Source organism: Pseudonaja textilis, chromosome 1 (assembly GCF_049901715.1).
Source record: "Pseudonaja textilis isolate UNSWEBS1 chromosome 1, rPseTex1.2, whole genome shotgun sequence".
NCBI classification, from domain to species: domain Eukaryota; kingdom Metazoa; phylum Chordata; class Lepidosauria; order Squamata; family Elapidae; genus Pseudonaja; species Pseudonaja textilis.
In genome coordinates this window covers 128942159-128961782 of record NC_141990.1, presented here as the reverse complement: position 1 = coordinate 128961782, position 19624 = coordinate 128942159, and the positions used below count along the sequence as shown (strand labels likewise).

Below are 19624 nucleotides of genomic sequence, written 5' to 3'. Positions count from 1 at the left end.
TTTCTATGTCACTTTGATGATTTGGAATATAAGGGGGAAAAGATCATATCCACAGAACATCATCACCAGGACAATGTAATGGAGAAGGGACTGTTGGTTTTTCTGAGCTTCCTGTAATTTCAGAAATATCTGCTTAGCTGGTGTTTATTTCTTGATTTGTTTTTTCATCTGCCTTATTGTGTATGGAAGAAAGAGAATAGGTTGTACAGGGAAGAAGTCAAGGCTTCTTACTGTATAAATTAAACTATGAGCTTTACTAACAGTCTTTGATGGCTGTTTTTCTTCTTATTTTGTCAAGTCCCATTATGCTGCTTCATTTTCATATTGGAGACACACTGCAGCTTATTTTGTTTGGACGTAAACAATGTCTCGGAGAATAAATTACAGATTTATGCAACTCCCCCATTCAGTTTGCTGTCAGAATATTACTCTGCTGAGAGGCAGGGAGAATGATATTATAACACTAGTAACGCTTCTGTATTTTGCCTGGCATATTGGTAGATAGAATTTTGGAGAGAGATATATCTATATCTATCTATATATATATATATGAGATGTGAATAAAAGAAAAAGTTGCATTACTTCCCCACTCCCCAGATCATCTAAATCCGTAGGCAAACGGATCAAGACACAACAATATCCCATGTGTCACAAATTACATAATGAGGTATGTGATGCCATTTGCTCCCTTTCCTGTCGCTTTATCTGAATCACTTTCTCCTCTCAGAAATGTTGATAAGGCAGCTTAATAGAGAACCTACCGGCTCATGCATGCAAATGAATTCATCATCTCGCAAGGTATCTTCCTGAATGCTGTGCCTTATTAGAGAGTAATGTGAAGAGATGCAGTCTGTTAAAATAAACGTGCACAGGTTTGTCTTTAGCCCAGTTGAGGATAAGACACCAGGCTAGAAACCAGGAGACCATGAGTTCTAATTCCGCTTCAGGCATGAGAGCCAGCTGGCTGATTTTGGGACAGTTCCCCTCTGAGCCAACCTCACAGGGTTGTTGTGGGAAAAATAGGAGGAGGAAGGAGCACTGGGTATATTTTCTGCTTGAGGTGTTTCTAAAATTAATAAAGGTGGGAGAAAATAAATTTAAAAAATAATATTGAGGAACAAGTATGACCTACACTAATAATCTCAGAACACAAAGGAAGAGATATTAGCCAAGCACCTCTAGCTTTCTTAAGGAATGGATTGACTTAGCATTATGTAAATCCAAATCCAACTCCTTCAACTTTCTTAAGTCCAAAAATCATAAGAGAACTACGCCCCAATAATGAACGATCCAAACTGTCCATGGGATTCTTTCCTCCCTTTAAGGATGGGTAATTCCCCCTCCGCATGCATTCAAGGGAATCCTTCTCTCCACAAAAATCATTCAGACTACACCTTGGCTAGGAAAGCCAGCCTGCAGCTGTGTTTTCTGGTATTTTGAGTATGTCTGTTATTTATTTCAAGAAATTTGCCTCTGATTCAGGGGTAGGATTCTACCAGTTCTGTTGGGCTCTGTAGTACTGGTAGCTCTGAAGAGCAGCAGACATAGAACTGGTTCTACGTCTGCTGATGTTTTTGCCCACCCGCCTGCCCGGGCTCTTTTCTGACCTTTATTTCCTGCTTTTTCAACCTCAGCTGCTGTGCAAGGCACAGCTGCAGTTGAAAAAGCAGGAAAAGCATGCTGTTTCAAACGCTGCTTCTCTGCACTCAGCGCTATTCAGCTGTCCAGGCAGCAAGCTGGTGACGATTTACAGGCTTGTGCCGTGTGCAGGGAAGCACATCATAAATCACCGAACCTTGTAAATCACCGAACCGGTAGTTAACCCTGTCGGATCCCACCCCTGCTCTGATTTTTCTAGCAGAAGTTAGGGTTGCTTTGGTGTAAACTGCATCTATGTCTGTCTGTCTATCTATCTAGCTAGCTATCATCTAGCTATTTAATCTATCATCTATCTATCCATTTATTTAAGATACAGGGATCATAAATCTCACCCACTCTATATTCAATCATCCCACAGCATTTTGTGAGAGATTGATGTTCGAGGAGTTGTGATCTTATCAGCTAAATGCCTTGTTCCATCCAAGTATAATTGCTGACCTCCTGAAGCTAAAAGAAAAGTTCTGATTGTATTTTTAATACAATCAATTTTTAAAATGTTAAGATGGATGCTCTTGTTTTCATCTTAAAAGAATTCAGGGCTGCTGTTCTCTGGCCATATGCTTTAAAAGCTACTTGGGCCCAAAAACGGTTGCTATGGTATTGTGATTCATTGCACAGTCAGCCAGATGTTCAGACTGGATTTGGCAGTTTTGTCCCCCTCTTGAATCCTTCACAAGGACCTGGGATAGGCAAATAAGGATGTTTGACGGTGTTAATAATTATTATTGGTAGTATTGTCATTATTGTTTTGCCCACCTTTTCTTTAGGAAGATGGTTAGCGGTAGTGGGTCCTACCTGGAAGCTGGATCCAGGGGGTTGTGACTTCTTCTGCAATCTCACACCTGAGCCCTGTTAAGTTCAAAGGGTTGGGCTCATAAAGATGAGAGACTCCGGTTCAGTAACAACAGCTCTTTATTTATCGGCAAAGTTCAGCTCTAAGGAATAGCAGCCGCGGCGGCTCTTTTATAGAGCTCGCCGAGGCTTTAGCGGCCAATGACTTCGCTTTGAGTCTCCCACGCTTGGTATTAACCAATCACGGCAGACTCTTAGCGAGCCAATCACAGTTGTCCAGGTTGACCAATCAGGTAGCAGTTAGTCGAACCAATAGGAATGCAGGGTTTCAAGTCTGTCGATATGGAACAAGCCCCACAGTCAGTTTTTGTGTTTCTTGTTTTTCCTCACCTGCTTGAAATCCTCTAACTGCACAAACCTTCTATAATTCCATTATTTCATGACTGTAATAGCCTGCAAAATGCTTTAGCTCTTCTAAGAAACGCTAGAGAAGTTCCTTCTGCTTTTCAAAGATAGTTGTTTTTGTCAATGCGTATGGTTTATTTTTAAAGTTCTAGGTAAGTAAAAGAAATTCCCTTCCTCCCACTGCACATCATTCGGTACAGAAAGTAAGTGCAGCATAAGCTGGCATGGATCCAATCTTTAAAATTATCTTTAAGATTATTAATGAGAAATTGATGGACAGGGTTGGACTTTCTGTTTCCTCCTTCCAAGGAAAAAGGTAAATAAAGTGACCCTTCCCAAGCTCACTCTTCTCTGTGTTACCTATGTGTTTGGAATCTACATTAAGTATTGATAAATTTCTGAATCTATCTGAAAGTGATGCTCTCTTTCTAATTTAGGGCAAATAAAGTTTAATTATAATAATGGCAGGGCAGACAAAGGCAAGTGGCTACCAGAACAGTAGTGATACAATTGCTTGTGTGAAACAGGTTGTGGACAAATCCAACATATAGCTTCCAATGGCAGATCTGTAGTTTTTCAATGGGACACTCTTTGTGGAGGTTTCTGTGAATGGAATATTTTCCCAATCCCATTTCAGTGAGCATAACAGTGCAATTTTCTACATTAATTAAAAAAATGGCATCGTGCACATATACCCAAAGGAAAAAAAAGTGGCCTGGCGACTGAGAATTATGTGGAATCCCACTTTCCAATCCAGTCTTTCACAATTTATTGGTTTTAGCTCAATTGCTCAATCCTAAACCTTATCACTAAAGTGCAACGTTAAAAATGGAGCTTCTCCATGAACAGCCAGTTTGAGTGAGGACACACCATTACTTTGCACTTCAGCCAGCAGGGATGTTTAGAGCAAAATAGTTTCAGTTAATGAGTTATGTACACTCACCCAAAGAACTTCGTAAACCATATTTTATTCAGATTGAAAACAAAGATAGCAATTCAAATCATCATGCCCTCTCTATACAATTAAAAAGCAGTAGGAATATTTTCAGAGGCATGTGAGGCAATTTCAGGTCTACTTGGGAGCTAGTATTTTGTGGCTGCAGTCTGTCCAGCCTGAACTTAAACACAGAGGTTAAATCTTGTTCCCATTTCCCTTCCTACCACAGGTAGTCCTCGACTTGCAGCCATTCATTCAGTGACTGAAGTTAAAACAGCACTGACAAAAGTGTCTTATAACACATTTTCACACTTACAACCATTGCAACACCCCCACATGGTCACATGATCAAAAGTCAGACTGGTTCAAATTTATGACGGCTGCAGTGTCCCAGGGTCATGTGCTCACCTTTTGTGTCCTTCTGACAGGCCAAGTCAATGGGGAAGCCAGGTTCATTTAACGATCGTGTTACTATCTTAACATCTGCACTGATTCACTTAACAACGGTGACAAGAAAAGTTGTAAAGGGGGGGCAAGACTCTCTTAACAACTGTCTCACTTAGTATCACTTAGCAACATAAATTTTGGACTCCTTTGTGGTAATGAGTCAAGGCCTACCTACAATTAAATGGGGCAAAGATTTCTTAAAATATATGCTCTCAAACAGCATGAAGACTTCATATGAATCCTATTGCAACCTTTGATCCATGTTTATATTTCTTTATTTGTGCAATTTCTCACACTTTTTGGTATCTTAACTTTCCTTTACATATATTTTTATGTTTTGCTTCTGTTCATATAATTTCTAAAATTAAAAATATGTAAATAAACACAAACTGAAGGAATGACATTTAGTGGGGCTATGTTGAAATATTTAATTGTGATGAAAATATCAGATTTAAAAGAGAGAAGCATCTTGACAGCTTGGCAGTTCTGAATTCCATTTCCCTTTTGTGCAAGATAATTGTTTTTGTCCAGGTAGCTTATATCTTTTGTGGCAGGAGTGGATTACCAGAATGGATGATGAAGTCCTCATGTTCCTCTTTGACTGGAGAACCAGGTTGCAATTCTTAAAGTAGAAACAAAACATGAGGTGAAAAACTATGCACATTAATTTGGTTGATGGTGATGGCTTTAATATACTGAAATAGAAGCCTTATACTCCACTCCACTAAATTATTATTCTTATATACTTTAAGGGGCATTTAACCCATACTGAAGTCAGTTGTGAAGCCCAGATTTTTGTATAACAGTGCATGTAGTTATATAGTGCATGTACAAATGTTTTTTTTTAAATTCATATCTTCATATTTTGTAAAACATATACAGATTTCATTTCACTGATAACATTATGAAATTATACAACAACTGAGAAAAATTAAATGTGCAATACTTATTCTTCAATAATTACTCCAAGTAAGAAACTTTGGAACAGTCTTGTAATATCTTTGTTTTTTCTTTTGCCTAGATGTAATAATTTTCAAGGGTGCCTATTAATCAGCTTATTCAGCTGTTGAAGGAACACTAAATAAATATTTTGTATTGTTTATTCAGGCAACAGTGATTCCATGAATCATAAACAACTTTGTGGTGGAAAGGAATAAAGCCTGCATCACAAACTCTGTTCCTTACATACTTACTAGTGACAGCAAAACTAAAGTACTAAAGGGCAGAACTTGCATTGTCATAATGCATATTTACTTTAGCACCATCATGGTTAGGAACAGAAACCTAGGATAGCAAATTTACAGCAATATATCTTGCTGAATACAGAAATCCCACATATACAGTACAAAAAACAAAACAATATAGTGAATTTAAAAGGACTTATTGCAACCTACCTACCTACCTACATACATACATACATACATACATACATACATACACTCTATTGTGGATTACTGTAGTCGCCTTGGTGTTTTCAAAGCTGGGGAAGAAACAGTTTATCTACTTCCTAATGGCAGATGCAAGTTGACACCACTAACATGCAACCATGACTTAATACATTCAACCTAGCAGTCTTGACCTAAATTTATTTTCTTGACTTTCAAGCTTTCCTCTTAATTTTTTCACCACTTTTGGTAACCTCCTACATCAAAGAGAATTCTGGAGAATCTGAAAATTTGCATATTTTTAAACTATTTTGTTTAGTCACAATTAATGTATTATTAATTGGTGGCACAGTGGTTAAGAATGCAGTATTGCAGGCAAACTCTGTCCACATTTTGGAATTTGGTCCTAACCTGCTCAAGATTGACTCAGCCTTCCATCCTTCTGAGGTTGATAAAATGAGGACCTAAATTGTTAGGAGCAATAGGCTGACATTTGTAAATTGCTCAGAGAGTGCTGTAAACTAAAGCACTATGAAGTAACATACAAGTCCAAGTTCTATTGCTATTATGTACCTTTAAGTTCTTTATCCTTAATCAGTTTACCAGAATGTCAAGTTGACCAACAGCTAGTAATTGTTTTCTTATTTACCCAGTGCCTAATAAAATATAACATCTGATTTTATCTCCCAATGAATCTTCCATCATGATAATTTTTACTTACTTTATTTTATTGATTAGCCCTTGGACCATATCAAAGTGCAGAGTTCCAGATTCTATTACTAAAATCTGATTAAATTTTTTTAAAATGGAATTGGAATAAATTGCAACAATTTAAGATAAATAAAATCATGTATCATGTAAATAAAAATATAATAAAATTATATTTCAGTGATAATTTTTTAAAAAGGCAACACTTTTCCAGGGTTAGTATACTTGCTATATATATTCTAAAATACTCTTCACCATAACTTTGTGCATTTCTTTTGCAATATGTGTTTTTGTACAATTTGTATTTTCTTAAAGTGTTGAAATACTGTTTTTCTTAATTGTTTCATTCAGTGCTGGCATAATGATACACGATTTTACTTTATGAATGTCTTTTATACAGACAATATCTAAAGCTGTTCTAAAGAAAGCATTCTTTTTAGTTGTTATTCTAACCATGTAATGTCTAAACTTGGGGCTCACTATTGTCATTTAAATTTGCCCATATTTTTACAAGGAAAAAAAGCACATAACTATATTATCTTCTAGCTATATCCTTATAAGTTATTTGCTGCTTTGTAGCTTATCCGAAAGAATGGATAAAGTCTTTTTTTCTGAGCAAGGCCATAAGGAGTCACATTTTTTTCCATAAAAGATCTTACAACCTCCAGATAAGGAAACATCTGTTAATAATATTAAGAAACCAACTTTTTATTCACCCTGAACCCTAAATGTATGTCCATCGTGTCAGAGTATGTCTCTCCCAGAGATTATTTTGGTTAACACATTGGTCCAAACTCTACAAAGTTTATTTCATTTAAAGGAAGTGAGAACTCTGCTACTCGGCTTTGTAAACCATGGTTATGGCTTAACTTGTGCGGATCCAATTCTGATTTCTTAAATAAGCCATAATTAAACCAATTAGGATCTGCTGTGATCTCTAAAACCAATTCTGACTTATTTAGGAAGCCATATCATCATATTCTATCCAGGCTGTACTGTAGCTGGAATAATGACTTCTGAGGGATTGTCGTATATGGAGTGCTGTCTACTGCCATTTACCAATAGCCCAGAGTTCTGCACTCCAGATCCGGTAGCCTTAGTTTCTGCTGCATTAAAATCATGTACAGTTAACAGATGATGAAGATGTTCTTGTAGCTGGTTGTCTGCATGAATATACATATAGTATAGTATGTTCGCCTTGCCAAATATATTCACTCATTGTCTTAATTGGCTTTGATTCCATTGTATTGTCCCTGATTTCTTTAAATTTGGCAGTTATATAAATGCCGCATTGGCAAACTTTTTAGCGATTCAGCAACGTAATTAAAGGCAGTTCTTGGTTCTAATCTAATCCTTTCCCATGCCTATACATGGAAGAATACCCAATTTGCTAGGTGTAATTTAGATTCTTAGTAAGGAAAGCTTCACAAAAGGTTAATTCTCAGCCGCATGGAGGCAATCCACGGTGTCAGTGTGTGTACATTAAAGTGGGTGGAGATGTGATCAATAGTATCACCACTTCTGATACTATTTTCAGCAATATTTCTTGCATACTTTCATAATCCTTTCATGCAATGCAACAAGATAAAATTGGTGACAGAAGAAATTAAGACACTTTGCTTCTATCCTGCAAAACATTCAGTATATTTTTTTGTTTGAAATATCCCTAACTAAGGGAGAGATATTAAAACAGCAATCCTATGTTTATTCCCCTGGCATTATGCTCGAGAAATGCAGCAGAATGTACTGTATTTATCAATAAACACTTGTAGATGAATCTATTATTAATTTTCAAGTTACCTGGTCAAAGGACTTCACGCCAAGGTCCTAAATTAATGCTAGGTAGATTTTCACATGACACAAAATCTTTAGGAAATTTCCCAAGTAGAAAAGGATCAAGGGGTGCTTCCGTCAAGCCCGTGTTATCACAAATAAGTCTGGATAAAGAATATTTTCCAAGCTCCTGCCTTTGAGCATCAGTAAAAATGTTGATGTTCTCCCACCAAAATCTGCATGGGAAGAAGATGCCAATACAATTACAATCTGTCAGTGTATATCCCAATTTCATAGGACTAAATTTGCTGATATTAAAATATGTATTAGGACATGGCTAGCAATGGATTAAAATTTGTGTAGAGAGTAGAGTATTATAAGATGGGATCTCACAAATGATTAAGGATTATATGTTGCATTGAAGGATATGGAATAAAAGTAATATCATGGATTTAACGGTATAGAATTAAGAATACTGAATGCAATTCTACTTCACCATGTGGGGGAAATGTAAGGCACTAAAGATGCAGAGCACTGAGCATGTGGGTGTTTGTTAATACTGCTCCAATGATATTTTCCTGCAGCAAATATTTTGATATTCTCAAGTGCTTTCAACTTGAACACTGAGAAGACTTTTTGTACTATAATTGTATCCATTTTGGCTTCTATCAAGCAACAGTTCCCTAGGAAAGCGGCATCCTGGTTCACATGGACTACATTACAAGTATATTTGTCTTCCCCACTGTAGATCTTTGCACCTTGTTCATGTCAGGAGTACTGTTTAAGGCACTTCCGGGTTGAAAAGATTAGCTAGTGACACCACCATTGCCCAGGGGATGGTCATGGGGGCTCCTATCATGTACCTGCCAAGGAGGTGGAGCGAATGACGGGAGCTCACCCCACAACACAGCAGCACTCAGGTCTCAAATGCCAGCTTGCTAACCTCCAACCCAGCAATTTTTGCACCGATATGTGAGCATCTGCAAAGAGATCACTGGTGCTATGTTGACAGAAGATGTTAGCTATGTAATGAGGTATTGAGTCCTTGAGTTCTATTGGAGATCCTCAGTACAATTCCTTAAGTCACTGAGGGTTTGTTATTCTTTCTTGGCAGAATCTGTAACATCCAGTCACTAACATAATTCATGATAGGGGTGGTGATGGTAATAATGATGATGGAGAAATTTGTGGAAAGAAGGAAGGAAGGAAGGAAGGAAGGAAGGAAGGAAGGAAGGAAGGAAGGAAGGAAGGAAGGAAGGAAGGAAGGAAAGGCTTCACTGTGCTGAAGCTCACTAAACCTATTGAGTCCAGATATCTAAATGGCTCACCCTGTCTGTTCTGTAAAAGCAAGTATAATCCAATAATGCAGGTACAATAAGCTTACCTATCACCATCTCTCAATGCTTTCATTTGCTTTCCAATGATACATGCAAACAAGGGACCCGTTCTGGCATCAGGGTGAATATTTTCTACTATTCCCCCCAGCCAGACATCAATATTGTCGGGGCTTTTGTAGAGTTCCATAATTCTTTGGACCATGGTTTTATTCTCTATTGCTGTCATCAACTCCTGTTCTGTCCTTAGTCTTGGCAAGCCACAGAATTCTCGCCAGTCATTGTAACCTACAGATATTGCATAAACAATAAGGTTCAAACACAGTTCTCTTTTTTAGATATACAAAACTACCCTTACCATGTTAGCAGTGCAACAGTTCTAAAAACAAATCTGAACCCCTGCCTCCATGAAATAATAATTTTTGTACCAAAAACTTTTTGTAGAGTGAGAAAATTGGGACTATATGGATACAACCATAAAGTTTTTGTGGCAAGTTATGCAGCAGTACCATCTTTGGGGAATTTTTTTTCCCCCAATTTTCCTGTCAAGCCCACAACCCTGATATATCCTCATGGCTCCCAATCCATGTGTAAACTGAGCTTAGAGCAACAGAGGACTTTTTCTAGTATTAAAAAAAAAAATGCTAGAAAAAGTCATTGCTTTGTCTTGGCACAAAGAATGTATTTGTCATATTGGAATCCCATCTGCTTGCTCAAAAAATTACATTGGCTCTGTAGCCCACCTATCCAATGTAATGTTAGGGCCAAGTATTGAACTAGTTTTGATTGAAACTAGCCCAAGAATCAGAGAAAAAAAAGCTTTGGGAGCGGATTTGAGATATAGTAGGCTTTGCCAATTCAAATCCACAACCCTATGCAAATGAAGCTGTGGTACAGTAGATATTTTGCATGGGCCTCATCTTACATTGTGCCAATAGAACATTCAGATACTCTCTGATTCATCAGCATTGTATATAGATGCGATTTCCCTGAAAAACACTGTTGGAGAAATACTGATGACTGTGGTGCAAAACGGTAACTGGATTTGTTTAAAAGTCCCAGTCCAGCTTGGTCCTGCTTATCATAATGGCAAACCAATCACTAATTTGATTTAAGGCTTTTCGAGACTAAGAAACTCCAAGATGTCAAGCTCACTATTAACAGTTAATCTTCAGGGTCAGAGTATTACAGCAGCTGATATTCTACTAATTAAAAGAGAGGAACTTGTATTTAGGTGAATTATATAAATCATCAAAAAGAGATTGGAAATTGATGGCAGCGGGTTGAAAAACTAGAGCTCTGAAAGCATGAATGGAATGTTTCATCTGATATTAAAAGTTTTATTTAGGGAGGAAAATGAATACTGTATGAAAGAGAGAACTCTACCCAAAACAGATTAGGCCTGTATAGATTTTAGGGCCGTGATGGCAAACCTATGGCAGAAGGGGCACGCAGAGCCCTCGCTCTCTGGGCATGCGAGCCATCGCCCCAGTTCAGCTCTGCCATGCATGCATGCGCAAATGCCTCCTGCCAGCCAGCTGGTTTTCAGGTCTCTGCCACGTATTCACAGGGACAGGGTGCACATGGGGGTTGAGCACGCATGCGCAGGGGGTAGCGTGCACATGCAGGGGTTGCGCACACATGCATAAGGTGGGGCGCACATGTGGGAGTCGTGCACATGTGCAGGGATCACAGGGAGTCACACATGCATGTGCGGGAGGAGGAGTGCATGCGCGAGGGGGTGCATGCATTTTGATGATGCGCATGCACGCTTTGGGCACTTGGTGCCGAAAAGGTTAGCCATCACCAATTTAGGGCATAGTTTGGAAAAGATTCATTAGAAAACGCAGGAGAGGAAGAGTAGTATACTTGTCTGCAGCTCTTTAAAGCAGCCACACTTTTATGTGTTCACACAGTTATTCTCTGCATCCACCAGGTAAGCTTTAAAGAGTTGCAGTCATATGACACACTCGCATACCTTAATGGGTTTTTTGGGGGGGGCGGGAATTGAATTGGAAAGTAAATACAGGTAGCCCTTGACTTACGACCACGGTTGAGGCCAACATTTCTGTTGTTAAGTGGGATGTTTGTTAAGTGAGTTTTGGCCCATTTCACGACCTTTCCTGTCATCGTTGTTAAGGGAATTGCTGCTGTTGATAAGTTAGAAACCCGGTTGTTAAGTGAATCTGGCTTCCCCATTGACTTTATTTGTCAAAAGGTTGCAAAAGTGATCACACCACCTTGGGACACAGCAACGGTCATAAGTATGAACCAATTGCCAAGCGTCTGAATTTTGATCAAGTGATCATGGGGATGCTACAAAGGTTGCGACTGAAAAATGGTCATGAGTCACTTATTTTCAGTGCCGTTGTAGCTTTGAATGGTTACTAAATGAACTGTTGTAAGATGAGGACTACCTATAATAAGAATGATTAAAAATCATGCCTTGAAATCTACTCCTGTAAACCCTGGTTACTCCTTCAGTGTGCACAACATACACCATAATGTTAGAAACAATGGATGGAAACTAATCAAGGAGAAAAGCAACCTGGAATTGAAGAGAAACTTCCAAACAGTGAGGACGATTAACCAATGGAACAGCTTGCCACCAGAAGTTGTGAGTGCTCCATCACTGGAGGTTTTTAAGAAGCGACTGGACAGTCATTTGTCTGAAATGGTATAAGATCTGCTTGAGCAGGGGGCTGGAATAGAAGATCTCCAAGGTCCCTTCCAGCTCTATTCTGATTCTGGTGTAACTGCCGCAGGCAAGAACTATAAGCTTATGACATCTTTGCAGCAGAATCTATTAGTCAACTTGTGGGAAAGGTGAAACAAATGTTAAATCTCCATTATGTCCTTTGATTGAGTGGTGCAGAAGCCAAGAGGTGGAGCTCTCGCCTCACAATCAGGAGGCTGTGAGTTTGATCCTAGGTAGTGGTAGATATTTCTCTCTCTGGGTACAGTGACTAAATATCTGCTGCAAACTCTGCATTGGTGATAGGAAGGGCATCTGGCCAGTAAACACTCAGCTCCGTTCAGCTGCCCCGACTTCATCCCTATGCAAGGGAATGCGGGGTCATTAAAGGACAAAAACAAAATGTCCTTTGATTATCTTCTTAATCGAAGAAGGCTATTTCTCACGAACAGAGGCAGAGAAATGATAATTTCTTCTACTTTTGGACCACTATTTCTCTGCTATCATTGGCTCTTGGTAGCATGTGTTGTGGCACCATCTACTTGATCCGTCCCAAAGTTTGATCACTTCTACAATAAAGTAAAGGCAGCATAGCATGAAACTCATTTTACCAACCCTCTCAGGAAAATAATGGCTTTGAATAATCATAACTGATATTCAAGCCACAGAGGAAATATACACCGTCTTTCATCCTAATATTGACATAGAACATCTTTTCTTTAAACCAATATACCTGGGAGCCCATGATCACGTCCCCGTTGTAAATCAAGTGATGATAAATCCAAGGAAGCATTGTTAGACAATACAAAGAGCTTCTTCGTTAACTCTTCATTCAGCAGTTGATTCTGGACCTGGAGTTTTGCTGCAGTTGTTAGTGTACCTCTTAGCAAGGGATCCAAGCCACCTTCGACCACAAAAATACGTAGCATTTATATGAAGATAAACTGGTTGAGATGAGTGCTTAAACATAAGATTTCATCAACGATCCAAGAAAAATAACTTACCTGTCCTTACAACTTTTTCTTTAATATCATTAGGTCAGCTATACCCAGTGGTGGGATTCAATTTTTTTTTACTACCGGTTCTGTAGGAGTAGCTTGGTGGGAAGGATACTGTAAAATCTCCAGTCAGAGGTGAAAGTAATATAGTAAAATCACCCCTACCTCCCCCACCCAGAGACAGCCGATTACACAAGCCATTTAATGGCCTCCATCCCGCTGTCAGTTTCCCAGGCCCATTGCAGAACCAGGTTTTCAATGCTTTTCAGAAGAGAATCAGAGGAGGGGGGGTAGTGTAATTTCTGGGGGAATTATGTTTCAGAGGGAGGGAGCCACCAAGGAGAAGGCCCTTCTTCTGGGTCCCACCAGGTGTGTCTCCCTCAAGGATGGGACCTGCAACATTCCCTGCCTCCCTGTTCTGATGGGTCGGGTAGATGTGACTGGCAAGAGAAGGTCCCTCAGATAGTCTGGTCCCAAGCCATACTATACTGTATAAGGAAGCAAAGGTTTCTGATGGCACCTATCTCACAGCCCTAGACCACCCTATATGAAGAGGATTTAATGCTCTCTGTGCTTGCAGACCTTTCATTACTAGGTAGCATCATCAGTGCTCCCTAGTTATCTGGTCTGAGTAATGAAACATCTGCAAGAAAACAAGCAAGCTCAGGGGACATCAAGGACCCTTCATTCCAACTCTGAGCTATAAATATTCTCCTTCACTGATCACGCTGTATCTACCTCTTTAGAAACAAGATGTCAATAGTGAAGCCTTTCTGATATTGCTGAGCTACTACCCACAAAACCTTCACTGTTACTGGCTGGATTTGCTGGAAGAGATCCAGCAAAATCTAGAGGATTTTTTGCTTTCCTATTCCCTGCAACATAAATTGGAGGTTTAGGTATTATTGATACCCAGTTTATAATACCACATTGTAAAAAATTAGTCTAGACCAGGGGCATCAAACTCAAGGCCCATGAGCTGGATCTGTCCCCCACAGCCTGTTTTTGGCCAGTAGAGTGCTGCAGGAGGCCATCCAGGCCAAGCATGGGCTGTGTGTGTGTGTGTGGGGGGCTGCACAAGCCCCCCCCATGCCCCATTTTGGCTGGCAAGGTGGTGCAGGAGGTGTCCATCCCGTCTTCCCCCCTCCCCACTCTCTGGCTCATGGAGAAGAACTACAATGCTGATCTGGCCTTCAAAGAAATCCCCTGATCTTTGAAATAAATAAAAAATTATTGAAATAATTCGGAAAGTATGAGCTTTGATTGTATTTCATATAAACCTTGCAGTGTGTACACATATCCTTAGTCCACCCTGGATTGTAACCCATTTGACAAGCCAAATTTATTCCAAAAGCCAAAATAAATGAAAAGGTGTCAGAATATATTCATGAACTGGAACAGAGCATGGTAACAAGGTCAGCCAATAAATAGGCATAGCAACTAAGTCAGCCAATGAGAACCGTTTGAAAACTGAAACTAGAAATAGCCTAGGAAACTGAAACTAGAAGTAGCCTGGGCATGGCTCTATGTTAAGCTCTGCAGCTCTGAAGCTAAGTTCAGCTCTGAGTCTGTCTATTGGAAATGAAACTGCTTCTCTTCTCTGCTATGTATAATGCTTGCCTTCTGAACTAAAGTGAAACTGATGTCTGTTTCTGAGCTGCTGAAGTTGCTGCTGAAGCTCTCTGCATTTGTAACATGTCTACTTCTGTCTGAGTTTGCTCCATGTTGGAGAAATCTACAATTGGTTTGTAAAATCTACTTATTATGTTTATAAAGATGTAACATGAAGCATCAGTCATCTGTGTTTATTTTCCTAGCGCTGAATTAACGCTGCAAAACTCTGAATAAAAAGGGTGAGTAATTAATTCTGCCAGCTAGAAACAGAAAACCAAAATGTGTTAGCTAATGATTCAGCAGTCAGAACAATGTTAAAATGAAAACAAAACCTTTTCATTGAAAGAAAATTCAATTAGAAAGAATAGTGTTGTGATGTTAGTGGATCTAACCGCATTACATAAAGTACCTTCTTTAATGAGTCTCCAGGGAGTGAAAAAAACCTCATGCAAATAAAGATTAGGAAGATTTGGGTCTTCCTTATACTGTGCGTTGAGCCTCTTTACCAGTGGATGAATTGCAGCATGAGCAAAGCGAAAGGCTGCGGTCGAAAATACGTTGGTTACTGTTGGATTGATTGTGGGATCATAGCCTTGATAAGGACCAATGTATTGTTCGAAAGCATCTGGACCAATGATCTTGGGAATGTAATCCCTGATGGTAATAATCTGAAGGAAGAAATAAGAAGGAAAATAAGAAAACTCCCTCGATAATGTTTTAGGAAGGACAAACTGTTATCAAGAAACTTTAAACTGTTTTTATCCAACATTCCCAAAGAGAGTGACTCCTTGGACAATATCAGATGGCAGAGATGCCTTCAGACAACAAATGGTCAAAATTGGGAGCATCCTATCAAATTCTGTACCTGTCAACACTGGTGTCCCCCAAGGCAGTATTCTAGGACCAACTCTTTTCATACTCCACATAAATGACCTCTGTGATCATATCAAGAGCAACTGTGTTCTCTTCACTGATGATGTAAAGCTATTCAACACCACAGACAATACTGCTACCCTTCAAAAAGATCTTGACTATGTATCAGAATGGTCAAACAAATGGCAACTTCAAATCTCAACAAATAAATGCTCTGTCTTACATATTGGCAAAAATAATAATAATCAGAAAATAAAATACAAGCTGAATAGTAAATACCTTGTTGATGATCCAAACTCTGTCAAGGATCTTGGAGTACTCATCTCAAATGACCTAAGTGCTAGAGCCCACTGTAACTACATAGCCAAAAAGGCGTTAAGAGTTGTTAACCTAATCTTACGTAGCTTTTTCTCTGGTAATATTATACTAATAACTAGAGCATACAAAACATTTGCTAGGCCAATATTCGAACATAGCTCATCAGTCTGGTACCCACATTGCATATGTGATATTAACACAGTTGAGAAACTCCAGAAATATTTCACAAGAAGAGTTCTCCACTCCTCTACTCATTATAGAATACCTTATGCCACCAGACTCGAAATTCTAGACCTAGAAAACCTAGAACTACGCCGCCTTCGGTCCAATCTAAGTATAGTATATAAAATCATACATTGCAATGTACTACTAGTCAATGAATACTTCAGCTTCAGCCATAACAACACAAGAGCAAACAATAGATACAAACTCAAGGTTAATCGCACCAAACTTGATTGCAGGAAATATGACTTCAGCAACAGAGTGGTCAATGTCTGGAATACTCTACCTGACTCTGTGGTTTCTTCCCCAAACCCCCAAAACTTTAACCTTAGACTGTCTATTATTGACCTCACCCCTTTCCTAAGAGGTCTGTAGGGAGTGTGCACCAATGTGCCAATCATCCCTGTCCTATTGTTTCTTTTATTTTTTTATTTTTCTTATATGTATCCATGTATTCATAACTATGTTTTTACTTATACCTATTATCTTGTAAGCAATTGACAAAAATAAATAAATAAACAAACAAATAAATAAGTAAAATAAAGTGCAAGCAAGGCAGCCTTGAATTGCATTGGAAACTCTAGCTTTGAGCAACTTGCTTTCAAGTTTATGGCCACCTGCCTGGTTTATGATGAAGGGCTTCTTTCCTGAATGAAATCATGGACAGATTTTAAGATAACAGGCTCACAGAATCCATCTACTAATGGGGGAGAGTTTAAGAAATAAATCTTGTTGCAACAGTATATAATGCTGGCTCAGCAAAGGCCAAATTACCTGGCTGGAAGAGCCAACCTTTTAAAAATATATATTATTGCTGCCTTCATATATTTTTCCTCTGCGTGAATCCACAAACAGATTATTGCAGTTGATAGGATCAACCACACATGGCACACACACAAAAAATCCTATTTCCAAGTAGGACTTAGAAGATCTCATCTTCGAAAGGCCCAGCAGCAACAACTAACATTTCTGTTTAACCCGTGGAATCTGGAGTAACAATGATTTAATAACTTGTCAGGAAAACTCCATTGATTTTCTTTGTCAAATGTAGACCACTAATTATTGGACCAACCAATTGCTGAAATCCCTGATCAGTGTCCATGATGAAAAGGATTTGGAGCGGCTGCTGTATAAAATATTTGGGGAACCTCAAGTTACCGAGCTAATATATCCTTATGTATTTATGCATTTATATAAAATAATCCTTCAAAGCATGTCGTGGCAGGTTACACTTCTGAAAAAGAGAATGTATTGTATATAAAAAAACATCCCAGATACCAATGGCATAGTGGCCAGAATTGCAGGGTAATTCTGCCAACTGCTAGCAGTTCAATCCTGACCGGTTCAAGGTTGACTCAGCTTCTCATCCTTCCGAGGATGGTAAAATTGAGGACCCAGATTGTTGGGGGCAAGAGGCTGACTGACTCTGTAAAGCACTTAGATAGGACTGTAAAGCACTATGAAGTGGTATATAAGTCTAAGTGCTATTACTATTGTTATTGTGGAGTGCCATTGCCATTGGCCAGACCGACTGAGAGTCACAGAAGTCTGAAGTTTCCTTTTGCCCTATTTATCAAGCTTTTTTTTTTTAAAAAAATAAAAAGTTCAGAGAATACATTTCTAGCTGGGCCTTGCTCTTTTAGTTAGTTTTGTGACTGTAAGGTTTCTTCTCCCTACTCTACCATCCTTGAATGTGGCTCCCATCATCCCACATTTGTAAAACACTCACTGAGGGCTGTAAAGCACTATATAAATCTAAGTGCTATTGCTATAAAGTCTCTATGAGACCTTCCAATATTGGAACAGCAAGTCTTTCAGCAAACAGGCCCATAAGTGTGAAGTTGGGTATCTCTTTAAATCAGGATGTTTTCAAAAATCCCATCTGGGCCAGACTGTTCAAACTGAGCTCAACTCTGCCTTACATTACTGCAAAAGAAAAAAAATAATAACAGCCAATATTCTTCATTCAGCCAGCCTTTCTGGCAAGGAATGGTTCGTATTGTACTTCGGAGACACCCAGCCTTATTCAGCGAAAAATAAATAAATAAAAGCCTTTATCTTTGCAATACAAGAGTGACCTAAATTGAGTGGAGCCCTCTGAAAGGAAAAGCAAAAAGGCAGAAGAAATGGAAGGACTGCGGCAAGTGATGAACATCAGCTTCAGTGTGACTGCCGTTGCAAACGCCTTGGAAAATTAAAAGGTATTTGGAGAAGAGCAAATGGAAGATTCTTTTCCCTTTTTCATTATACGAATTAAATGAGAAACAGCGTCGCTGAGATTAGATCTTTAGCAGGCCACTTTCCCGACGGAATGAAGTAAACAAAAATGAGCATTTGAGCTTCTTTCAGAAATCACTAAATGCCAAAATGGCAGGATCGGTATAATGTTCTAACAAATGCCTAGAATTCTTCCACAGAATTCTACCAGGTATTGACTCCAGAGCAAAAATGCTGGCAGGGTTTTTATTTTTACATATAAGTTGGCTCATGAAAATGTCAATTTAAACATGTATTTGGTCATTTATTAAACCACATGGTTGTTATGGCTAAATTCCCTTTCTATCATTTTGAAGCTTGGTCCCTCAGGGAGACCTCAGAGTTTGTGCGTGCTGCTTCAACTAGAAAAAAGTGGATCCCCAAACTTGGCAACTTTAAGACTTGTAGACTTTAACTCCCAGAATTCCTGGCTGGAGAATTCTGGGAGCTGAAATCCACAAGTCTTAAAGTTGTCAAGTTTGGAGACCTCTGATCTAGACCATCCTAACCAGGGACAAGTATAAGATCTTCTTCTGCCTCAGTCTTTTCCCTTCTAAAAGTAAAAGCAGCATACTTGCCAAATATCTGCTGAAACCTTTACCTGAAACTCCTGGCTGCTGCTGCTGGGCTCTCTTATCAGCTTGAACAGCTAGCTACACAGTGAACATTTCTTCAGTTAGAGGTCCAATTGTTTCTGCCAGATACTTTTAAATAGAAAGAATGGCTTCTTCATTGGTCCTGATCCAGAGCCTCTCAGTCAGCAACTATGGCCTTCGCCAAGTAACAAACTCCACCTTTAAGTCAACTCCCACAGCAATCCTAACCAGAGTGGCACAGCAATTTTCCACATCCCAAACAGACAGGAAAGTCATTTTTGGCCTCTTTAGTTGTTCCATATGCTCACTTTGGTGTTAATCAGCTAGTAAATAGAAACAATATACAGAAGAGGGGAAAAAAAACCTCCAATAAATGAAATAAATGTGAACGTATTGTGTTCTTCCTGCCTTTTCAAGGTTGCCTGCCATCAGAGGTGCTACTCAGCAGGTTCTGACCAGTTCTGGAGAACCGGTAGCGGAAATTTTGAGTAGTTCGGAGAACTGGCAAGTATCACCTCTCACTGGCCCCGCCCCCATCCCAGCTGCTTGGCCCTCTTGAGTCCCACCTCTGACTGGCCACTCCCGAGTCCCAGCTTATTTTTGTTGCCCTGC

At 39.2% G+C, this 19624-nt stretch overlaps 1 protein-coding gene across 1 annotated transcript in view; it reads right to left on the bottom strand.

Moving 5' to 3' along the window:
* Positions 1-4654: 4654 nt before the first annotated feature.
* Positions 4655-19624, bottom strand: part of TPO (thyroid peroxidase) — a 55927-nt gene continuing 40957 nt past the window's right edge. Inside the window, exons 8-12 of the mRNA XM_087923633.1 lie at positions 15157-15415; positions 12869-13039; positions 9491-9728; positions 8139-8342; positions 4655-4935 (exon numbers count right to left, since the gene is read on the bottom strand). Coding sequence (XP_087779759.1) covers positions 4692-4935; positions 8139-8342; positions 9491-9728; positions 12869-13039; positions 15157-15415 — 1116 coding nt within the window. The 3' untranslated portion in view covers positions 4655-4691. The remainder of the gene's footprint in view (positions 4936-8138; positions 8343-9490; positions 9729-12868; positions 13040-15156; positions 15416-19624) is intronic.